This window comes from Brachypodium distachyon, chromosome 5, assembly GCF_000005505.3.
Source record: "Brachypodium distachyon strain Bd21 chromosome 5, Brachypodium_distachyon_v3.0, whole genome shotgun sequence".
NCBI classification, from domain to species: domain Eukaryota; kingdom Viridiplantae; phylum Streptophyta; class Magnoliopsida; order Poales; family Poaceae; genus Brachypodium; species Brachypodium distachyon.
Genome location: NC_016135.3, coordinates 28,352,076 through 28,373,053, shown reverse-complemented (window position 1 = coordinate 28,373,053; position 20,978 = coordinate 28,352,076). Strand labels below are relative to the sequence as shown.

General features: G+C 43.9%; 1 protein-coding gene and 1 long non-coding RNA gene across 2 annotated transcripts; both read right to left on the bottom strand.

Annotated features, from left to right (window-relative positions):
* Nucleotides 1-544: 544 nt before the first annotated feature.
* On the bottom strand, nucleotides 545-8,469 carry LOC106865471. Its single transcript, XR_001404670.2, has 5 exons — nucleotides 7,919-8,469; nucleotides 4,494-6,090; nucleotides 4,307-4,389; nucleotides 3,770-4,186; nucleotides 545-1,434 (listed from the first exon to the last, which is right to left on the bottom strand). It is a non-coding gene; the product is annotated as an uncharacterized LOC106865471 (long non-coding RNA).
* An 8,445-nt stretch (nucleotides 8,470-16,914) lies between these two features.
* On the bottom strand, nucleotides 16,915-19,504 carry LOC100837218. The gene is made up of 3 exons (XM_010242361.3): nucleotides 18,246-19,504; nucleotides 17,913-18,145; nucleotides 16,915-17,803 (listed from the first exon to the last, which is right to left on the bottom strand). The coding sequence occupies exons 1-3, from the start codon at nucleotides 19,393-19,395 to the stop codon at nucleotides 17,120-17,122; spliced, it is 2,067 nt and encodes a 688-aa protein (XP_010240663.1). The 5' UTR covers nucleotides 19,396-19,504; the 3' UTR covers nucleotides 16,915-17,119.
* Between the last annotated feature and the right edge of the window lie 1,474 nt (nucleotides 19,505-20,978).

The following is a 20,978-nucleotide window of genomic DNA, read 5'->3' as shown; positions in this document are numbered from 1 at the left end:
CTTTCATCGTCAGAGTTTGAGTTGATATTGTGCTTGGTTGACAGTCTGCCCCATTGTTAATGCTATTAAGTGGTGGAATTGGAGCCAAATAAAATACAGTTAATGACCGTCTTGTATTGAGTAGTATATTAGTGTTGTTCATTTCTTTGTGTAACTTTGTGTCCCTACGATCTCCCGAGGACATGTAATGTTGATTTTGATGCAAATTATCAAAACATTGTTCGTAGTTGTGCTACTGTGCTCATTTGACTTGGAAATTTGATTTAAGAAATACAACCTGCAATCTGGGACCAACACTTCAACTGAGGCACGGAGTGACACAGTAAAATTTCTTTACATGTTTCTGATGCAACGGACATGGATTTAATGCGCATGCTTAAATCGCCAGATCATGACACCTATTTAAGTCGTTCAGTGAAGAAAACGATAATAGAGAAATAAGATTCCTAAGCAATCCTATATATTACTAGTTTTTTTTCAGAAGCGAAAGCATACATCTGCAGCTCTGCTGGCTCTCGAGAAACTAGTACGGAGCCTTCCAACATGAAAATAATTATCCTAGAAGGAAACATGTTTAAAAGACAATGCTAGTTATCAGCAGTCGACTGAGATCGTCTCTCAACAAAAAAAAAGTTGACTAAAGTTGACTGAGACATGACATTCTCAGACGAGCAAAATATAGAGACCGTAAAGCAACGTACGTACACATGGTGCAGAGACTATCTCAGTGTAACTGTGTTTCTAACACCACCACATTGAACGCTCATCTAAAGTAGCCATCTAGAGCAGATGGTCCACAGTCAGCCACCATCCGCCAATCTAAATCAGTCACTGAGAGGACAACCTACAATCTGTCACCAATGCCAGGTCACCTGAGGTAAGAAAGGACAAATGGTGCAGTAAACCTACTCCGGGAAAACACCTTTGTATCCACCCAGGCGCATAAGTATTTTCTTAACGACTTCTTGTTCGTGCTTCAACATGCATAGCTGGCCACCTGCTAAAATCTTTAAGTTGAATTTACCATTTTCATCTCTGAACCGTATAACTTCACCGTAACGGTCCTCGTAACGCTTCAAGACCTTCTCAGCTTGTCGCATAGTGAAGCCAAATTTCTCTATGTCTCTTTCGGAGCTCCCTATTCCCAGTTCTATCTCCAGCACGGCTAAGTATAGCGCCATTATCCCCTTGGATATATCAGACCATGCCCTGATCACAGCGACCATAATGCCAGTGGGGCTCACCGGCTGCTTCTTCCCTATATTGTTTACGACCATCTTTTGGGCAAATGGAAACCGATTCCCTTCACCGAACATGAAGAACAAAGTCTCCAAATAGACTTCGCCATCATCGCAGGTTACAGGGTTTTCCGGGAACCCCAATAGATACTTGACAGCTTTCGGCAGTATTCCCTTGCCAATTTGGGTCTTCTCGCTGCGAAACAATGAAATGATAGTTTAAAAAGATAATGTTCAGAAATAGCAATGCATACTTAGAATATTCTGAAACATTCTGGATAAGAGAAAATTTACGGTACCCCGGTACTCCAAAAACATACATGGGAGTACCAAAGGCATCAACGGCTGATATCAAAAGGGTACATTGGTCTTTTCACCCCTTAATCGGATTATCACAGAGACCGATTAGCACTTCCTGTGCTTCGCCTCCGCGCAGCCGCCACCCCGACGCCCCCCAGTGCGCCGCCACCCCCAGCCGGAGCGTCGCCGCCACTCCGCCCCAGTGCGTCGCCACCCCGCCGCTTGAGCGCCGCCGCCACCTGACCGATTCTCCCCTTGCCCTAGCGCCGCCGCCCCGCCCCCGACCGATTCTCCCCCTGCCCTAGCGCCGCCGCCCCCCGGTGCGCCGCCACCCCGCCGCCTGAGCGCTGCCGCCGCGGCCGTCTTAGCGGTGTGGTCGAAGCACCCGGCGGGGCGCACCAAGTTCAAGGAGACGCGCCACCCGGTGTACCGCTGCGTGCGCCACCGCGGCGCCGCGGGCCGTTGGGTGTGCGAGGTGCGCGTCCCAGGCACGCACGGCAAGCGGCTTTGGCTCGGTACGCACCTCACCGCCGAGTCCACGGGCCGCGCCCACGACGCCGCCATGCTCGCGCTCCTGCACATCCCGATCCACATCCAAGAAGACCATGGGCGGGCGTGGGGCAACGTTGGGCGGCGGAAGGCACGGGCAGCAGATCAGCGGGCGGCGCGTGCAAGGGCGGGGCAGAGGAAGCGGCGGCACCGGACGACGTGGAGGGCGAGGTCAGCTGCTGGGGGCTGGGCGGCATCGGGTACGGCGCGGGGAGGGCATGGCAGGCTCGATGCAGACCACGGCCATGGAGACGACAGCCCTGAGACGAAGGCCATGGCGGGAGGCTTCGTCGGGGCGGAGCATGGGGCAGCCAGCGGCACTCGGCAGAGCCGGCCATCTTCTTCGAGCACGGCGGCAGGCAGGTCGGGCAGGGTTGCAGGCGGAGCTCTGGGAGCACTTGCTGCGGCTCGTCGGGGGCGGGGAAAGGCGCGGCATGGAGGAGCGGGGCGACATCGAGCTCTGGCGGCTGCCCCTCGTCCCCTCCATCCCTCAGCCGGCGCGGCCGCCCCTCGTCCCCTCCGCCAGATCGAGATCGAGAAGGAAGACCGAATAACAATTTTTTCTTTTTTTTTCTTAATTGCAAATCAAAATCACAAGGACCTCAGGTTCAAACGTAATTACAAGTTTGCCATCCAATTCGGGGTACTCCCTGGTTTTTCCACCCAGTACTCCGTGGGATTGAGATGGAGTACCAAGCAATGAAAGCCATTAGATCGGGACAAATAAACGGCTCATATTAAATCCGGGGTACCGTAAAAGAGCTCCTGGATAATTGGAGAGTGTTGGGAATTAGTATGCATATTTGAGAAGATTCTAAAATACTTTGGATAATTGGAGAAGAAGATATTTATAATGAGCCTTCTAGTGAATATGAAAAGATTGGAATATCCTAGAAGGCTTGAAAGGTTGCTTGAAGAGGGTTGCTATTTATCATGGAAAGGTCTTAGAGTAACTTTCAAGAATAAGTGGGAATTCTCTAGAACTAAGCACATGTAGAGTATTTTAGAGAATTGTAGTAAGATGTAACACATGCTCTTGTAGAACTATAAATATGGGTGATCCCCTTTCCCATGAGTTGTATCACAAGCACCGCAACAAGTAGTGTACCACACTAAGAAAAGTGTGAGCTACCAAGGAGTAGTATGATTGTGTACTAATAAGGTAGCCACTAAATTAAGGAGTGTTGTACCAATATTATGAGAGTAAATAAAGTTTTGGGTTTCCTTCTAGTGATGGTGGTATCCCAAGTAGCGTAGGTGTGCAAAGGTCCTAAGAGTGGGTGTTAGGGTCCCCGCCCATAAAATCTCTACAGATAAGCTGACCCAATTAAAAGACTAATGCTGCAGCGGCGCAGGAGGGAGCCGGCGGCGGCTCAGGCGGGGAGAAACAAAATAAGAATTAGTTAGTATGGAGTATTAGATAAGACTAATTATGAGGGCAGTTGTGATTGAGTACGGGAAAAAAAAGTTATGCGGATTCCGTCGTTATAGGCAGGAAATCTTCAGTCCTAATTATTTCCTAAACGCACACAAATAAAAAGATTAGTAAGCTGACGTTGGTTGTTAAAGTTGGTTTAGTGGGCCTAGTAGAAAGGTGGGGTAGTTTAGAAAAGAAACAGTTGGTATAAAGTAATAGAGATGAAGCAGAGAAATGTGGAAGACAAGAAAAAATTGACACTTACAGTTTGGAGTAGCCAATATCAAAGCCAGAATTGATGACATTCCGGAATATATTGTTTGGAAGATGGGCACCCTTACAAGCATACCAAAGCGTCGTGATGACATCATCATCAGGTCTGAGAACGTGGAACCCCGTGACATAATTGTCTTCCTCACGGACCGGTAGCTCAAGAATAGGACCATTTTGATTTTCATGGTGACACAATTGGATGATATGATACGAGCTTTCTCTCTACGTACAAAATGAAACGGAAACATATAAACTAGGTATGGTATAAACCACAAAACAAAAAATGCAAAAGGTGACTTGCTTGGTGACAGGAACTGCACAAATTCCCATTTTGGTACCCTCAATCGTGACCGAAGAGATAGACAAATAGTGAACAGATGTGCGAATATAATGCTCCGCCATCTTTGCCCTGGTCACATTGGTAAAGAGCCGGGGAAACTTTGTAAGATCTTAAAAGAAGCAAAATTTTAAACTCGAAAAAAAAGGTTGGACATTTCAAAAATGTTGCGAGTAGCGATAGAAATCTAACCAGATAACCTTCCTGCACGGGATACTTTCTTGATTCTTCTGCCGTCGCATGGTCCTCCCTCCGTTTATAGGCTTTCGACATACCTGCATTATCATAAATGAAACAGCATAACATCAATTAGTTAGGATTACGGAAAATGCATTTCGATACAAATAGATTTACAGAAAATCATCAAGTAAGGCCTTACCACAAGACAAATGGGCCACACATCAACAATAGTTGGGTTGACAGAAACAAGTACAAGGGCATTGGCACACAATCATAAGCAAGGAAATACCACAAGACAATCCGTGCATGCCAACAGTTTCGATAACAGAAACAACTGATGGCATTGCCATCCAACTAGATTTACGGAAAATCATTAAGTAAGGCCTTACCACAAGACAGATAGGGCACACATCAACAACAGTTCGGTTGACAGAAACAAGTGCAAGGGCATTGGCACACAATCAGATTTATAGGACTTTATTAAGCAAGTAAATACCACAAAACAAACAGTGCACGCCAACACTTAGGATAAGAGAAACAACTAATGGCATTGCCATCCGACTAGATTTACAAGACCTTCTTAAGGAACAGGCATTACCACAAACACATACGGTGCACAGCACAGCAGCCATGGCCTACAACGAATAACCACGAATCTAGCATTGCAGAACAGCAATTAGGATGACAGGAACTCAAAGCTAAGACGGAGACCGATTTGTCAAGGCAGCACCTGACTGCTGAATAGGCTCACGCCAGCAATTAGGATGACAGGAACTCAAAGCTAGTCCGTGACTAGGGTTCGGAGCTTACCGCGACAGAGGGCGCCAGCGGCACAACAGTGGTCAGCGGTTGCTAATCGCCAAGCTAGTGAGCAGCGCGGGGCGAGAGGAAAGCTGCAGCGGTGGAGGGGCGGAAGGCCGGGAGTGGCGATGCTGCCGCCTCCATTTCTCGACTCGCTCGAGAGTTTCTTTCCTCAGACTTTTTTTTTGGACGTTGCTAGGGGGTGCTCGTGCACTATTAGAGTGCCCAGAGCGCACACCCAAATAGGGTAAGCATAGCCCTCGTTTCTTAAAAAGGTTTCGGTTTCCTGCGAGTTTCCCGCATGTCTAACCTCTGGTCCACACTGTTTGCCACGTAAGGAGTAAAACCGCAATTTCATAACGTCCCATCTACCGTGTCAGGGTAAAAACTCAAACTAAGAAATTGCTTCCTATAGGCTAAAAAGTGCAAAAAGCAAGGCAAAATAGCAAACCGACTCTGACCATCACCCCTATCCTCTCCACGGTGGGGATTGTGCTGCTAGGTTGTACAACGCTCCTTGAAGTACTTCTTCCACCACCCCCACCTCCAAATTGTTTATCAAGGACTTTCAAAAAACAAATTGTTCACCATAAACTATTGAATGTTGCTTGGCGATTGATTTGACATTGCATGCATCTATAACCCTAAAACCATAATTGAAGTCAGGTCGGAAGGACATGCTTCTAGTAGTTGTACTAGCACATAAAAAATGTCTCAGCAAAGAACAAGGAAGGCAAATTATCTGAAAAATAAAAAGCATATGATGCTGCTCTAAGCTGTTGACTAAACAAAAAAATCAAAAACAGTTCTGGGAAAGCCCACATCAACCCCTCCCCTTTACAAAGTAGACCATTGCCCCAGATTCTTGTATTGTTCTAGTATAGTTGCATCTATAGAAGTTGCTGGAGAGCACACAACTAGTTGTGCAAATAAAAACAGACATATGAACTCCTCCTGTTGCTTCTTCTTCCTCAAGTGAATCCATGATACCTGTGCTGCAAAAAAGATGGCTGATCATTGTGGTGACTATCTAATTTGATGGGATTGATTAGTTGAAAAGCAACCTGTGTGTATAAATGACTAGTCGTAAAGCAACTTGTACACGATTATAAGTTGCTTTTGGTCTAACTAAACAATGGTTGAAACGGGCGAAAAGATAGTCATGCAGCTACTTCTCAAAAAGGTTGGCTTGTGAATACAATTTCGAGCAAAAACTTGACTTATCAGTAAGCAACTTATTAAGTCAAACGAGTGCTACTTAGTCTAGCAACTTCTAATTCAACAAAGCATCAACCTTGTTTTAGTTACCGGACTATAATTTGCTTTTGGTCAATCAACTATTTAGTAAATTATTTTGAGTATCGAAAAGCAATAAACAAATAAATTGAGAATTTTCTAGTTCAACGAGGTTGATTGGTCCGGGCGACTCCTAGTTAAACAAGGTCAATTGGTCATTAAACTTGCATTCATAGAGAAATGAAAGGGCAAAAGTTGCTTGTAATGCAATTGTTGTTCAGTAGTTTAGCATAATTGTTTACTCGAGAAGGTTGAAAAAGTAAAAAGCTGATTAGTCATGTAAGTACTGCTCAAAAAAGTTTGGTTTGTGAATACAATTTCTAGTCAAAAGTTGACTAATCAGAAAGCAACTTAGTAAATGAAAAGAGTGCTGGTTGGCTAGTTAGTCTAGCAACTTCTAATTCAACACGTCATCAGCCTTGTTTTAGTTGCCGGACTATAAGTAGGTTTCCAATCAATCAATCAATCATTTGGTGTATCGAAATGCAATTAACAAAATCCTGGAGCGACTTCTAGTTCAGCAAGGTTGATTAGTTACGGAGACTCCTAATCAGTAGTCTTTTTTGTGAGTATATAATCCAGAAAAGTTGACAGTAAGGCAACTCCTAGTTGATAAATTGCTTAGTCGGTCATGTAGACCGTTCAGCAATAATCTTCGACATCCCAAACATCTGAGCAACACAACGCAAAAGGTTTGACCATGGACATGTAAGGCATACAAATTTTATTAACTGTGAAACTTTACAAGGTTTGAGACATAGGTACAAGAGACAACGCTAGTAGCAGGATATCGCCATGCTAGCTAGTGTACTACTTCCGCGCGCTAGTAGTATATGTAAAGGATTGCCCGACATTAGGAAGTATCATCTATAGTTCGTGGTGGATTTGGAAGGGGCCAATCAAAGTGTTTTCTGCATCTAAAAAACGTCTTTTCCGTGCCTCAGCTCTTGAGGCGCTCCAAATGGGAGGAGATAGGCGCATACTTGTTCTCTTTTCCATGTTCAATTGTCCGAAGAATTTGCCCGCATTTTCATCGGTCATGTGATGCACTGTGTAGACGCGCATTGAGCGTGGCTGTCATTCATGTCACAGAGCTTCCTTTTTACACGCTAGGTCTCTCTCTCCTTCAGGCCTCTCTCTCTCCTTCAGCCTTGTTTGGTGTTGGTGTATTTTTTAGTCACTGGTGTTTTTCAAAAATCTAAAACACTAGTGTTTAAATAAAACACCAGTAGGAGAAGTGTTTAATTTAGTTAAAAAATGGAGTGTTTGTGGGAGAAAACTAGGGATAATCCCCTCCAAATAACCATTTGAGTCTCTAGTATTTTTCAATTTGGAGTGGATAGTAGTACCTATAAAACAACATAAAAAACAGCAGTGCCAAACAAAGCCTTAGAAAAACTCAATTCGGGCTATGCAGAGATACAGAAGCAACTCTGGGTCTCTCCCCTAAAAAACTAATTCAACGCGCTGACCTATGCAAATAGCTAAGCACCGGAGAGCTTTCATTCAGTAAAAAAAAAACCTTACATCTTTGGCATGCTCCGGCAAACAACTTCCACAACACGATTCGAGTCTGAATCCGCTCATCCGCATGCAAAATCGCCAGATCCGCAAACCCGGTATCAAATCCAGACAAACGGAACAATATTGTGTTCCGTTCATCCGGATTCGAATCTGGACAACGGATCCACATCTATGACTTGTGAGATCTGGATTCCAAGACTGGCATGGATGATTCTTGCAGCGGCGGGGTGGGTTTATGTGTGATGGAATGGAAGCTCCTACGGGATTCAGAAACGCGGTTGTGAGGAAAGCTCTGCAGAGAATTTGTGTTCCGTTCTGGATTGGGGAAAGTGATGAGGCCGGCACCTTATTTAGGAGGCCACAAACCCTAATAAGGGATATGGGGCCCGTGGCGATAATGACGCCGACAGGTGCTGTCACTTTTCACGACTGACAGGTAGCCAGTCTGGGTTCAGTGTACCAAAGATACGTGACCTACTACCGGCTGATGCGAGCTGGAGAGGAATGAGTCGTCTTTGAAGGTCAATATGTAAAGAACCACAGCAAATGCCATTCCGTACCTGTTTGTGCAGGTGAGAGCCTTCCCCTTCGAGCGTGCATAGAAACCGCAAGCCAATTTAATCAAATCAAATCAGTAAAACGAGACGACTTTAGCTTGCTCTCTGCCTTGAGATGAAAAAAAAATAGAGCAATTTATATGGAGTAACATATGTACAATCGCACAAGCGTAACTCCTGTTGTATTACAAGGACGTACGTACCCAAGGGGAGGCGGGGTGGCTCGCCAATAGGGAAACTAAGAGATACTCCAGTAAAGACAAAAGATTGTGCAAGGAACAGTAAGCACCTCGCTATATCGCATTATTACCCATATAATCTTCTGTGACTTTTAACCATGATACAATAAGTACAAAAGATGCATCACCTACGGTAATCATACACGTGAAAGAAGCCTTGGGTAACAAAATTCCCAACACATAATTACACCAAGATACCTGAATGTCTACCATACTAGTACTAATAGAAAGCACGCAAGGACGATAGTCACATAAATGATAAATGGTAGCCCAACTATAATTGCAGATAAGTATCTGGTGAGTGACGGGATAATTTTCACATAAGAGAAAATAAACACATGAGAGCACCGCACGTCAAACCGAGCCACAACACAAGAAAGGACTCCAAATGAACATCCCTAAAATCCTAAAAGCAGTAGAAGATGCCTTCAAGATCCCTGGAGGAAGACCTCCATTCAACAAGGTATCAAGCTTATTCAAATGAAACTAAACGGAAATTGCACAGCAAACACAACACGAAATTAAAAACCCAGATTAATTAGGCTCAATTCACATGCCACAATGCATAAATCAAAGAACATGCTCAGGAAGCACTACATGCTATAAAGTACAGATCAAGTAATGCAAAGAAGAACATGAGCAACACCTTACCAAGAGCCTCCTCACTGTATTAAGGCTAGTGGAACATCATTACACAAGACAAACTCAAGACAGAATTAGCGTGTAAGGAAGGAAACAGGAAAAGGACAATGATCAGATTGATGACTGGAGAATTTGTACTGGAGTTGTGAGACGGACAGATGAGAAGCATAATCAGTTGATATGTTCACCTCATGAATTAGCACAACACAACAAATGGTCGTGATTATGAAACGTGTGGGAAACCAGCTTAGAAGAAACATATTATAACTGATTCCAAGCATCACCACCATTGCACAATGAGTAGAATACACGCAAGATGTCCAAAAATTAGGCATACAATGCAAGTTCCAGCAATAAAAAAACATCTATCATATCCCACTTCTTTGTTTTGCAAATCACCAGACACAAATTGACAACATAAACAAAGAAGCCTTGTGAAATCATGGAAACTAAGCAGTAGTGACAAAAGAAAGGAATATGGTTGGTTTATTAAAGAACATAAGCACATTTTTTGGCTGTAAGCTTGGTAAATAAGAACATCTAAATTTTCGTATGCTTGGTAAATAAGAACATCTAATAAAATTAAGCAGACCACATGCGTTATACTTATACCGGTGCTACGTCGATCATGTGATCCAATAATACAAATGGACTACGTGATATAAATCAAGGACGTGGCTAGGGAGTGCTCATGCACTATTAGAATCTCTAGGGTGCACACCCAAAAATAGTAAACCGGATTCCTTCCTTTCAAAAAAAGGAAAGTTTGTTTCCCCTACCGATTTTACGGCGCGCGTCAGCTCTCAATCCCGCGTCAAGGTTCCTCCTTCCAGTGGAGGCCCGATCCAGCCTTAAAAAATAGGTAAAAAAAAATCCCGGTGCAGGTCCACCATCCATGCGAGGCAAGTAAAAGGAGGTAGTAGCAGACAAAAGTTGCCTCTTTCATCTTCTTCTTCGCTAGGTGCTCGTTTCTGACTTCTTCCCCTTCTTCATGGTATCTACTTGAAGAAACTCTTGATCCAGTAAAAAAAGAAGGTGTCCCAAAAGGATTTGGGAAGGTATTGAAAAATCCCCACCTTGATTTTGTTGAACAAAATCTAGTCAAAATTACTTGGGTTTTGTTTTGGCACTCAATTTCTGGAGGACAACTCATAAATCATCACATGCCTAGAAAAAATGTGGCATGGATCCATACTCCTAAACCCCTAGCATTGAGATTTGGGTCAGGCAACAACTGGCCATACTCCTAGTATTTATGCTGATGAGAAATTTGTGTCAACAAAAGCAAATTAGGAGCAAATTAAGTATTGCAAACCCTTTGATAGGCAAATAAAAGATGCATATTAAGGTGCTTTGATATGTTTACTACAAAACCAAAAGGCATTTTCTGGACTGTCCATCCACCCTCTCCCTTTTACAAGCAAAAGCATTAACCTGTTGCTGGAAGCTACAAAGAACAAACACTACTACATAATGGGGACTTGCTGCCCACATGTTGTGCACCCCCACTGCTTTGTTCCTTGGCAAAAAGAACACCCAAAAACACACATACTGATATATTATTACGAACATTGTTTCTTGTCGTGTAGTCCATCTTGCTTCTTGTTACTCTTATCATCTGTACAAAATCCCTGATAAAAACACCTATACAAAAAAAGAGAGATGCATTGCTAGCAACACCTAGTCGCTAATTTGCCTAACCGGTCATGCAAAAAAGGGCGATGTAATAAAAAAAAGATGAAGTGAAGCAATTGCTAGTCGCTAATTTGCCTAGTTGGTCATGCAATACCTATCCAGAAAATAGTTCAGTATGTCGAAAGGCAACTTATGATCCAGAAAAAAGAACAGTGAAGCAACTCATAGTCGATAATTTGCCTAATCAGTCATGCAACTTCTATTAAAGAAGAGGTCGATTAGCGAAGACAACTTATAGTCAGAAAAATGAATTAGTGAAGCAACTACTAGTCGATAGTTTGCCTAACTAGTCATGTAACGGCTATTCAAAAGAGCTCAATTCGCTAAGGCAACTTATAATCCAAAAAATTGGATAGTGAAGCAACCCATAGTCAATAATTTGTCTAATTTGTCGTGAAATGCTATTCAAAAGTAGCTCGATTAGCTACGGCAACTTGGATATTAAAACTAACTCAATTAGCTAAGACAACTTACAATCCAAAAAAATAGACATTGAAACAACTCATAGTTAATAGTTTGCCTAATCAGTCATGCAATGAGTAGCTACTCAAAAGTAGCTCGATTAGCTAAGGCAACTTGTCTATTCAAAGAGAGCTCAATTAGCTAAGGCAACTTATAATCCAAAAAATGGATAGTGAAGCAACTAATCAATAGTTTGCCTAATCGGTCATGCAATGCTATTCAAAAGTAGATCGATTAGCTAAGGCAACTTATAATCCAAAAATTGGACAGTGGGGGCAACTCCTAGTCGATGATTTGCACAACCAATCATGCAACTGTTATAATCCAAAAGGTGGGCAGTGAAGCAATTCCTAGTCAATAGTTTGCCAAATTGGTCATACAACTTCCTATTCAAAAAACCTGAACTGCTAAGCAATTTCTACATGTGAAGCTACTTCTGATCAAAACCATAACCTAGATGGTTAGCAAAATTCCCAAAAAATGCACATGTATTAGAAAACAAAAGGCAACTATATCGACTACTATGCATCTATATCAGGCAACTATATGTGAAAAAAACAACTATTATCAGAAAAAAAAAAAGCAACTACTATCAGACAAAAAAAAGCAACTATATTATGGGCAGATGTGTCAGAAAAAAGAGAGAAAATCAACTATATTGACTGATATGCACCTATATCAAGCATCTATACGAGCTTTAATTTTTGGAAAATATGGAACTATAGGACAATAAGCAACTATGCCAGCTTATATGAGCTTAATTTTCTAAATGCGAAGCTACTTATGATCAAAACAATAACCTAGATGGTTAGCAAAAGTGCAACCAAGTATGACGGTCCTCAAAACGAGTCCTAAAATCGATAGTTATTGACGCTATGGTGTCCCTCCAAATGCATCAGATTCATCTAGTTAGAGGCTAGTGATGTTGATATGGACAGGTTGCGTGATACACTAGCAACAGCTAATGTTGTTTGATGGTGGCCTGCCTTTTTGGTTCAAATCAGATTTTTAGTGTGCATATCGACATAGAAATAGTCAAGTCAGAGAAATATTATCTTGCAATTAGAGGTGACTTTTTAGGTCTACAAACCATGCAGTTTTTATACTTCTCGGTTTGGGTGAGACATTATAGTGTGAATGCAAGCTTGTGAGATAGTATATGAATCTGTGAGAAATTATCATCATCGCGATTAGGCTTATTTTGTAATCTGCAATCTTCTAATTGATGCTAGCCAAAGATTGATGCTAATTGATGCTGGCAAAAACTGTTGTACTTCTAATTCTTGCTGTCTGAAGCTGTCTATTGCTAACTGAAGCTAATTGATGCTGGCACCAGTAGTGCTGTCTAGAAGCAACAGAAACTGCACACAACTGATGCTAATTGATACTGAACGAGGCTGCTTCCTCCGCTAACTGATGCTAACTGATAATGCAGTTAGCATTAGTTCTCTAGCGCCAACTGATGCTAAGTGCAAGCTAACCTATAGCCCCCAAAAATGCTTATCCTATCAGGTTAAACTAGTCTAATTCCTATGCATCTGAAGGGTCTCACTCGATACAAATCGCAAAGCAAATCTGACAAGATTAGCTCCTAGCCTCTCTCTGCTGCGGCGAGCAAACCTAGAGCCCAAAAAATGACAGAAAATTCCTAGAAAAATAGCTTAGATTAGGCTGGTTTTGGGAAGGATATGAGAGGATCTAACCATGATAACTCTGATGAAGCAGCAGATGCTCCCCGCCATGCTCGATGCGCTCGCCGTCCTCGATCCGCCGCTGTGCTCGCCGGTGATGTGCCCGCCGAATTCGTTGCGCCCTGCCGTGCCCAGATTCAACAATCATATCACCTTCGCGCATCCCATGCCACCTTGCCCTGCAACATGCAGAAGGCCCCGTGCCTTATATGCATGCGTAGATAGCAGGTTGGGAGAGGGGAGCACTAACCGTGAAATTGGGTGAAAACGATGTGCTCGTTGCGCCTGCCGAGCTCGTTTCGCACCCACCGTCGTTGATGCAGCCGCCGCGCTTGAATCAGCAGTCGAACCCTGTTCGTTCAACCCATAACAACGTGCCGTGCGGCATGCAGATGCCCTCCCCCGTGCCGACTGACCGCAACCCTTGTATCGCCGTAGGGTGCCCCACGCCGCGGTAAGAAATCGACGGTCATCTTGAGCTCCTCGGCAACCCACCCACCCCGTCGACCACGATCCCTTCGCCCGCGCCCCTCTTCTCCGTCAACCCGCGCCGCCGAGAACCACACCGCCAAAGAGGAAGTCGCCAGAGACAGAGAAGAGATGGGCTGAGGCGGAGAGTTTCTGGGGAGAAATGAGGTAGGGGGAAAGGACGGGATAAGGCTTCCACGTGGTCACGTGGACCAGGTAAAAACAAAAGGATCGGACGGGTTAGCTGTGTCAGGAGAAAACGGATGCCGACGAAGCCTGTGCATCCGTCTTGTTCGATAAGTGCATAAGCACTTTCAAGCATTTAGGATAAATCAAATAGACCCTTAGTAAATTAATCTTTACGCATAAAATAGACTTTGAAATTGTAACCTTGCAATAAAATAAAATAAAATAAATATTTTTAGGCATAAGATAGACCATGAAAGTATTACTGGATTAAAAAATAGCCCTCAGTGCTGGCAGAACTATACTTCAATTTTGTGCATGAAACATTCTTCTGACAAAATGTTCAATTGCAACGGAGGCTTTTAAAGAAGCAGAGAAAACATTGGTCTTTGCATTATGCATTTGGTAGCTGGAAATGATGATAACTGATATAAGCTCAAGAAACTAATTGAAGATACCAGATATTAGCAAATATATGCCCATGTTAAAATATTTACAGAATATCACATATCTTAAAGCAAACAAGAAGAAAGCTTATGGAAAACTACCAGAAGAACCTAAAAGAAACTGAAACTGTAAACCTCTTGGTCAAGCCGCTAACTACAACAGTACCTGGAATGCCAAATACCAGATTTAACAACAATTTTCACATAACTGCCCTTGTTTCAAAAGGATAGAGTATCATCCTAAGTTTGATTCTGCCAAAATGATCAGTGCGACAACTATATGGTAAAGATACAAGAACTATCTGAATGAAGTATATAGTGATGATTCGCGGTCATTGGTCAATAGATTACAGAGCTGGAACTGATGAGGCCAGAGGCAGCCACAGGGTTGTCACAAAACAGTTTGTACGAACTGCCTAAAAACAGCTATTAGATGTGACCAAGTGCGAAGAATCTGTAGCTAGAAATCCAGCGGACAATATATAAAAAATTGACCAGGAGCAGACACTATAATTCAAGAACCTGAAGGAGCAATAATGTGGTGAAAGAAGAGAGGACTAACCTCCCTTTGGAAGGATCTGACAAAGGCATCTTCTCTGCTAAGTCGTTAAACTTGTGTCCCTTGAGAAATTTGACAGACAGAACATGTATGTTCCAAAACTGTAAAAAAGAGGTCAAGCAACCATTGTATTCAGTGGTACACTGACAAACTTATGCTCCATTTCATGATTGGACATTAATATTCTTACATACTCAGTATAGGTTTGTTTTCTTCAATTCTATATGCATTCTTATGTAGTGGCAGATCATTTCTTGCCTTTAAAAGGGATTGAGCACAAGCTTGACAGTGAGTAAGCAAGCAATTTGTTTTACAAACAGAACAAATGTTGCGGGTCATATACTAACAATAAGCTTCAAGAAATCTTATCTCGCCTGCAATCACTCAAGGGATGGACGCTTTTGACTACATCGTCGGTACGACTTTTCTTAGGAGAAATCTTAGCTGGCAGTGGACATAGTTAACTTAAAATCAATTAATATCAGTATCCAGTCAGAATATCTCAAAAGAAAAATGAAGTTATTGAGTATAACAATGTATGGAACTTCTGATTATCTGCTTTCAGATTCAAATATAGTCATTTCCAAAGTTCACTTAGTAGATATTGATAAACATGAACTTCATCAACAACACACAATGGCAGAAGCTGACCAAACCAAAACACGACGATTCAACAATACAGCCATGTCTCAGGAAAATATCTGACAGCATACAAGTTTTCTTTACCAATCTAACAAACATCTTAAGTCTTACAAATGCTGCTGTTGAGCATAGGAACCTTAATAGAGATTTTTGAGCTGACAACAGTACAGAGTAAGCCACTAACTCACCAATCAACAGCCAGTCAGCCACAAACATGAAAATGACATATGGCCAGTGCACCGTAAATGCAATCTTACAACATCAACAAACATGAAAGATGGATGGATTTTCTTACTCTGCTATAGGCTGTGTTATCACTGTTATGCCAGCTTAAGAAGCTGAATTTACCAAATCAAAAATTAGATAACTGGAAAGCACCAGGCTTGTAAAAAAATAGTAACTTGTAAAATTGAATCGCTGTTAGTACGTATTAGTGCTAAAAACAACAGCAAAGTGGAGATAATGCTTTCGTAAATAAACAAAATGTGGCATGGTTGCTTCCCAAATAAGAGCAAATGTAAACACAAGTACTTAGTGGATCTCCTGCTCACCTGAGAAGCTACCGCTGGTGAGAAGAAAGCAGCCCAGAACCAGCCCCGCGCTGTCCTACGTGGCCTGATGCTGCGACTGGGAGGGTATCACCGCGCCCTGCTACCCCGCACTGGCGCCGCCATATCCATCTGCCGGGGTCACGCCAACCTTGTGCAAAATCGCCACGCATGGCGGACTGGGCGCCACGTTGGAATGGGTGCTGCACAGGGTCAGGGAGCGCTGAGGATGGGGTTCAGAGGCGTTGAAGGGCCTCCCTGATGGGAGGCGTAGCCTGCTAGATGGAGATACAACACCACGCTGAAGCACATGCAGTTGCCGACAAACAAGATTAGGATGAATAACAGATAACTACCAAACCAAAGACCCTAAACTGGTCAGGAGAGAATAATAAATCCAAGATTGGTGTAGGCAGAACAAATCAGTTAGAAAGCTTGCCACCTGCGACCAAACACAGGCTCTTCACCAGCCAGATTTTGATGAAAATTCAGAATTGGTGGAACTACAGGAATATATTAAAGAATATGCAGTAATTGGTCTTTTAAGAGCATTCTTTCTCCAGTGAAACAAGACTGCCCTCTAGTTGAAAAAGATGACAAATGTTACAAATAAGCTGCACACACTGTACAACTGTTGCCAGATGTCTGAGCAGAGTTGCAAATAAGGTTTAAATCAAGCAAAAATGCAGCAGACAACATTTTGCTGGAGCTCAGGCTCCCAGCAGAGTACCCACCTGATTTGAGTTATAAAAGAAAGAATGGAACTTTCGAGGTGAGCAAGTATTATTGCCACAGAGAATGCCATAGCATATTAACAAAAAAACAAATCTGACATTCTGCATAACATGACGTACTACTGAATAATCAAAATAAAAAAAGAAAACTTCAAATAACATTAAATTAAAGTGCTAAAGACACAAATAGTTTGGCGATATAGGTACTTTGAGTCAGTACATCAGAGGAAGCTCATACACATATATCTACCTACTAGGAAGACAGAATAGCATAGGTAGGCAAAGAGAATCGCAGTCCCATAATTAACATCCACTGGCGTGCGCCATCAAACATCTCAGTCTCGATCCACAATGTGTATCCTGCTACTAACCAGGGCAGACCAAGCAACAACAATCTCCACCTTAGTCTCTCCAAGGTAACATGCACCTTGACTTATGTTGGACTTTTTGGGCATGAACTTGACACGACCTTCAGCAGCAACACTGCCAGAATCTGAGTAGGCTTGTATGACAACTTCCAAGTTTTCTGCACATTCCCTAGAACAACCAGGCTTTTCCTGGAAATCTACAGAAACAACATTCCTTGACAGCTGAAGGTAACCATCTGCTCCAACAGGCATTTTTACACCATGAAAATCAAGCAACACAACTTGCCTACATGCAGTATCAGTAGCATGCATGTCAGCTTTCATAAGTTCCTGAGGTGGTGAGAAGCAAGAAACTCGGCCTCCATATTTAAAAAGGGATAATGGGTCCCCTTCACCAATGCAGACACCTAAGATAGTGGCCTGGACTGTGTCAATAAGTTGCTCCACGTTTAACTCTGCTGTGCAAAAGCGGTTGCCCAGGCTAGCAGTATATAAACCCCAAGGATAACCACCGCGGTAATGGTAGGTCTGATTCATCAATACTCTATCCTCAGACTCTACTCTGCCTTTTAGTTTTAGTTGAAACTCAAATCCAACAGGATCCTCCATGATAATTGCACGAGAAGGGCCAGTCAAGTGTAAAAAGGGATCCTGCAAGCATCAGCATCATTATACTCAACTGCAACGAACTAATCAACAAGGATGCAGGCAACAAGAAATTGAAAAGGAAATGCAGAGATACTCAAGTACTGTACAATACCTCTTGAGTGAGCTTTTGGCAGTTAAATCTTGTCCGACAGAAGAGAATGTTGCGGTTGCGATCCACAGAGTCTCGAGCAGCAACAACGCCATAAACATAGAGTGGCCAGCTCAATTTCCCCTTTGTTTGAATTTTGATTGTGTAGATCTGCAAGGTGCTCCCAGTGAAAGCAGTGGGGTACGATGGGACGTGTCCAGGAGTGGAATGTGTAAAGTACATGGGACTCACTATGGCTGCAGCACCAAATTAAGTCAAGTTTTAGAAAATATGCTGACATGAGGTGATACAAAAGAGGAATTATGAAACATGAATAAAGGATTTATGTGCACTTACTCTGGTCTTTGAAGAAATTACGCGCTACAGTCTTGGAGCCCCATGTAGATTCCCAGCCGGACTGGTGACTAGCGAACATCCTCTCCTCCATATCCATCTCCTCCTTGTCTGATTCTGTGAACTCTATCTCCATCAACTCCTCCTCCTCCTCCTCCTCCTCCTCCTCCTCATCATCATCATCATCGTCATCATCATTCTCTCCCTTCTCTTCGAGAGAGGCCATTTGCATTCTGTAGTAGAGTGTCTCCTTATTCACCTGCTCGAGGACCTTGTATAAGTTGTCATCAAATTCCTTCTCCTCCAAGGTCTTTTCCACCACCTCATCCTCGTCCTCGTCCGAAGTCTCCTCCCGTTTCAAGTCAGACGTCTTCAAATCCTCCACCTCCCCCTCCGTTTTCTCCTCCTCCATTGCCCCCAATCTGAATTTGGAGTCAGTCTGCAGCACCATCTCCTTAGTCATCAGGTTCTCAGATTTCATGAAATCCTCAGCTATACCACTGGAAACCCGAAATAAACAGTAGGTCGTGTCCATCAAATCTTTGATCTTGTCCAACGAGATTATGGGACTACTGCTTTCCCTCAGAATCGAAGCTAAAGATGCCAGCTGGTTGCTCGTGGCCTCAGTGTCATGCAAGATATAGTCGAATTGGCATTCCACGGGCTCCTGCGCGTCATGCCTACCACCGCAGGACACACATTCCTGCTCGAAGTTGGATTTGAATCTGGAGGTTGGTTTGATTTTCCTCGAGTCCGTATCCTTGTGGCCGGAGGAATTGGACAGATCTACCATCTCCTGATCCGCCATGTCCTCCTTCTCCTCTGCAATCCTCCGCACTGAAGATATTTTTCTGCGCACTGTGGGGCTGACATCAGGAGGCGGAACCAGGCCTTTGCGCTTCCTCGCCAGCTTCAGGGACGTGATCTCGCTCTTCAGGGACGTGATCTTCTTCAGGATCTCAGAATCGCAACAAAGGACGTCAGATTGCTTATCCGTGAGCAAGATCATCAGGGACGTGATCTCCCTCCTCAGGATCTCGAGGTCGCAAGAAGGACCTCCAGACTGCTGCTCCATGGTCTTACTCGATTCCCCTTCAATCTCCATCTCACGAGGCATCCTCGCCTCGTCTTTATCCTCGCCACCACCCGCCATCGCTCTCTTCTCTTGGTGTGGTAGAGATTGCTAAGCACACTCTGGCAGGCCGCCGCCTCCGCCTCCGCCGCCATCTAACTTAGGGTTTCTACAAAACAGCCGGTGTGTGGGGGGATTCTTGTGTTTGTACTACGCTCAGATCGGCCCGGCCCGGCCCGGCCCGGTACATCGATAGTTCGAGACTGCTCATCTCACCGACTCCACGCCGATAATTAGACAGCAGGGCCTAAAAAAAGGGATATTTTAGAAAGCAGCTAATTCTAAAAAAAAAACGGAAGCAGCCGGCAGGGCCTAAAAAAATGGAAATTTAGAAAGCAGATGAAAAATCAGAAAAATCTATTGAGCGGTTAACCGCACAGGTGCGGTGGCTTCCGAACACAAGCGACACCTTGCCAAGAACACATTAACAATATTTCTTCCCAAAATTAAATAGATTACTATAGAGGGGACGGTTCGAAATACAAATCTTCACAAATGTAATAAAAATTACATTGATATTTCTAAACCATCCAAACGCCAGTGTCATCGCTCTCCTACCGGGGTCGGTCTGACCTTGTCGATGACAGCCGGAAAATCCTTGAGCACGTGATGTTCCCCTAAGAACCAGCGTCATAGAGCCATAGTCGTCGTCGTCGTCATTGTCGATCCCGTAAATCAAACTGCAGAAACTTGACACCCAGATCGCCGATGCGATGTTGTCCAAGTGAAAGGGGCCTTGAATTTGTCAACAATTTGATAACTGAAAAGCACAAGTATATTGGGCAAACCCCGGGCCAGGCCGGGCTTCATAAAAGCCCGACGGTCAAACCTGAAGCCCGGCCCGGCCCGAATCCCGGAAAATAGGCCATTTACACATTAAAATAATTATTTTCAGAATAAATAAATGTATTTGTATAACAATTTTTCCTTAAAAATACTCAAATTAAGCCATTTTCGGGCTTTCGGGCCGGCCTTTGGACAGAAAAGTGAAGCCCGGGCCCGGCCCGGTACCCCGGGCTCCAGGCCGGGCCACCCATGCCCAAGTATAAGCAAAAGGCTCGTCAAAAAGTAATAACTTGTAAATTTGAAGAGCAAAGTCCATTTAAACCTTGTCTTTGTAGAGGTAGGACACATCAAACCCCGACCTCCGAATCTCTGAAATTGCCACCCTGAACTCTTAATCCCGGTCAATAGGCTCTAAAATGTGTTTCCAAACAAGGATTGCTCACGTGGCACCATGGGACCCACACGTCAATGACATAAATGTCTTCTTCCTCTCTCTCCTCTTCTATTCTTCCCCGAATCCGGCCTGCAACTCCCTGCTCCTCCCATTGATGCTAGCCAGCCTGCTAGTCCTCCCATCAATGCCCGCCGACCCCCGCTCTCGCTCACCCGCCCGCCCCTCTGCCGCTCCCATGCGCTCACGCCCGCCCGTCCCATCCTGTTGCCGCTCCCAGGCATTCCCGCGCCGCCCTGCCGGAGCGGATGAGGGCTTCACCGGCGGCGGCAGGCCTGATCTCCTCCCCTCCGACCCTCTCGCTCGTGCCTCTGCGTGCTTCGTCAATGAGAAGGTGAATTCGATGACTCTGTCGAGAACTCGAGAT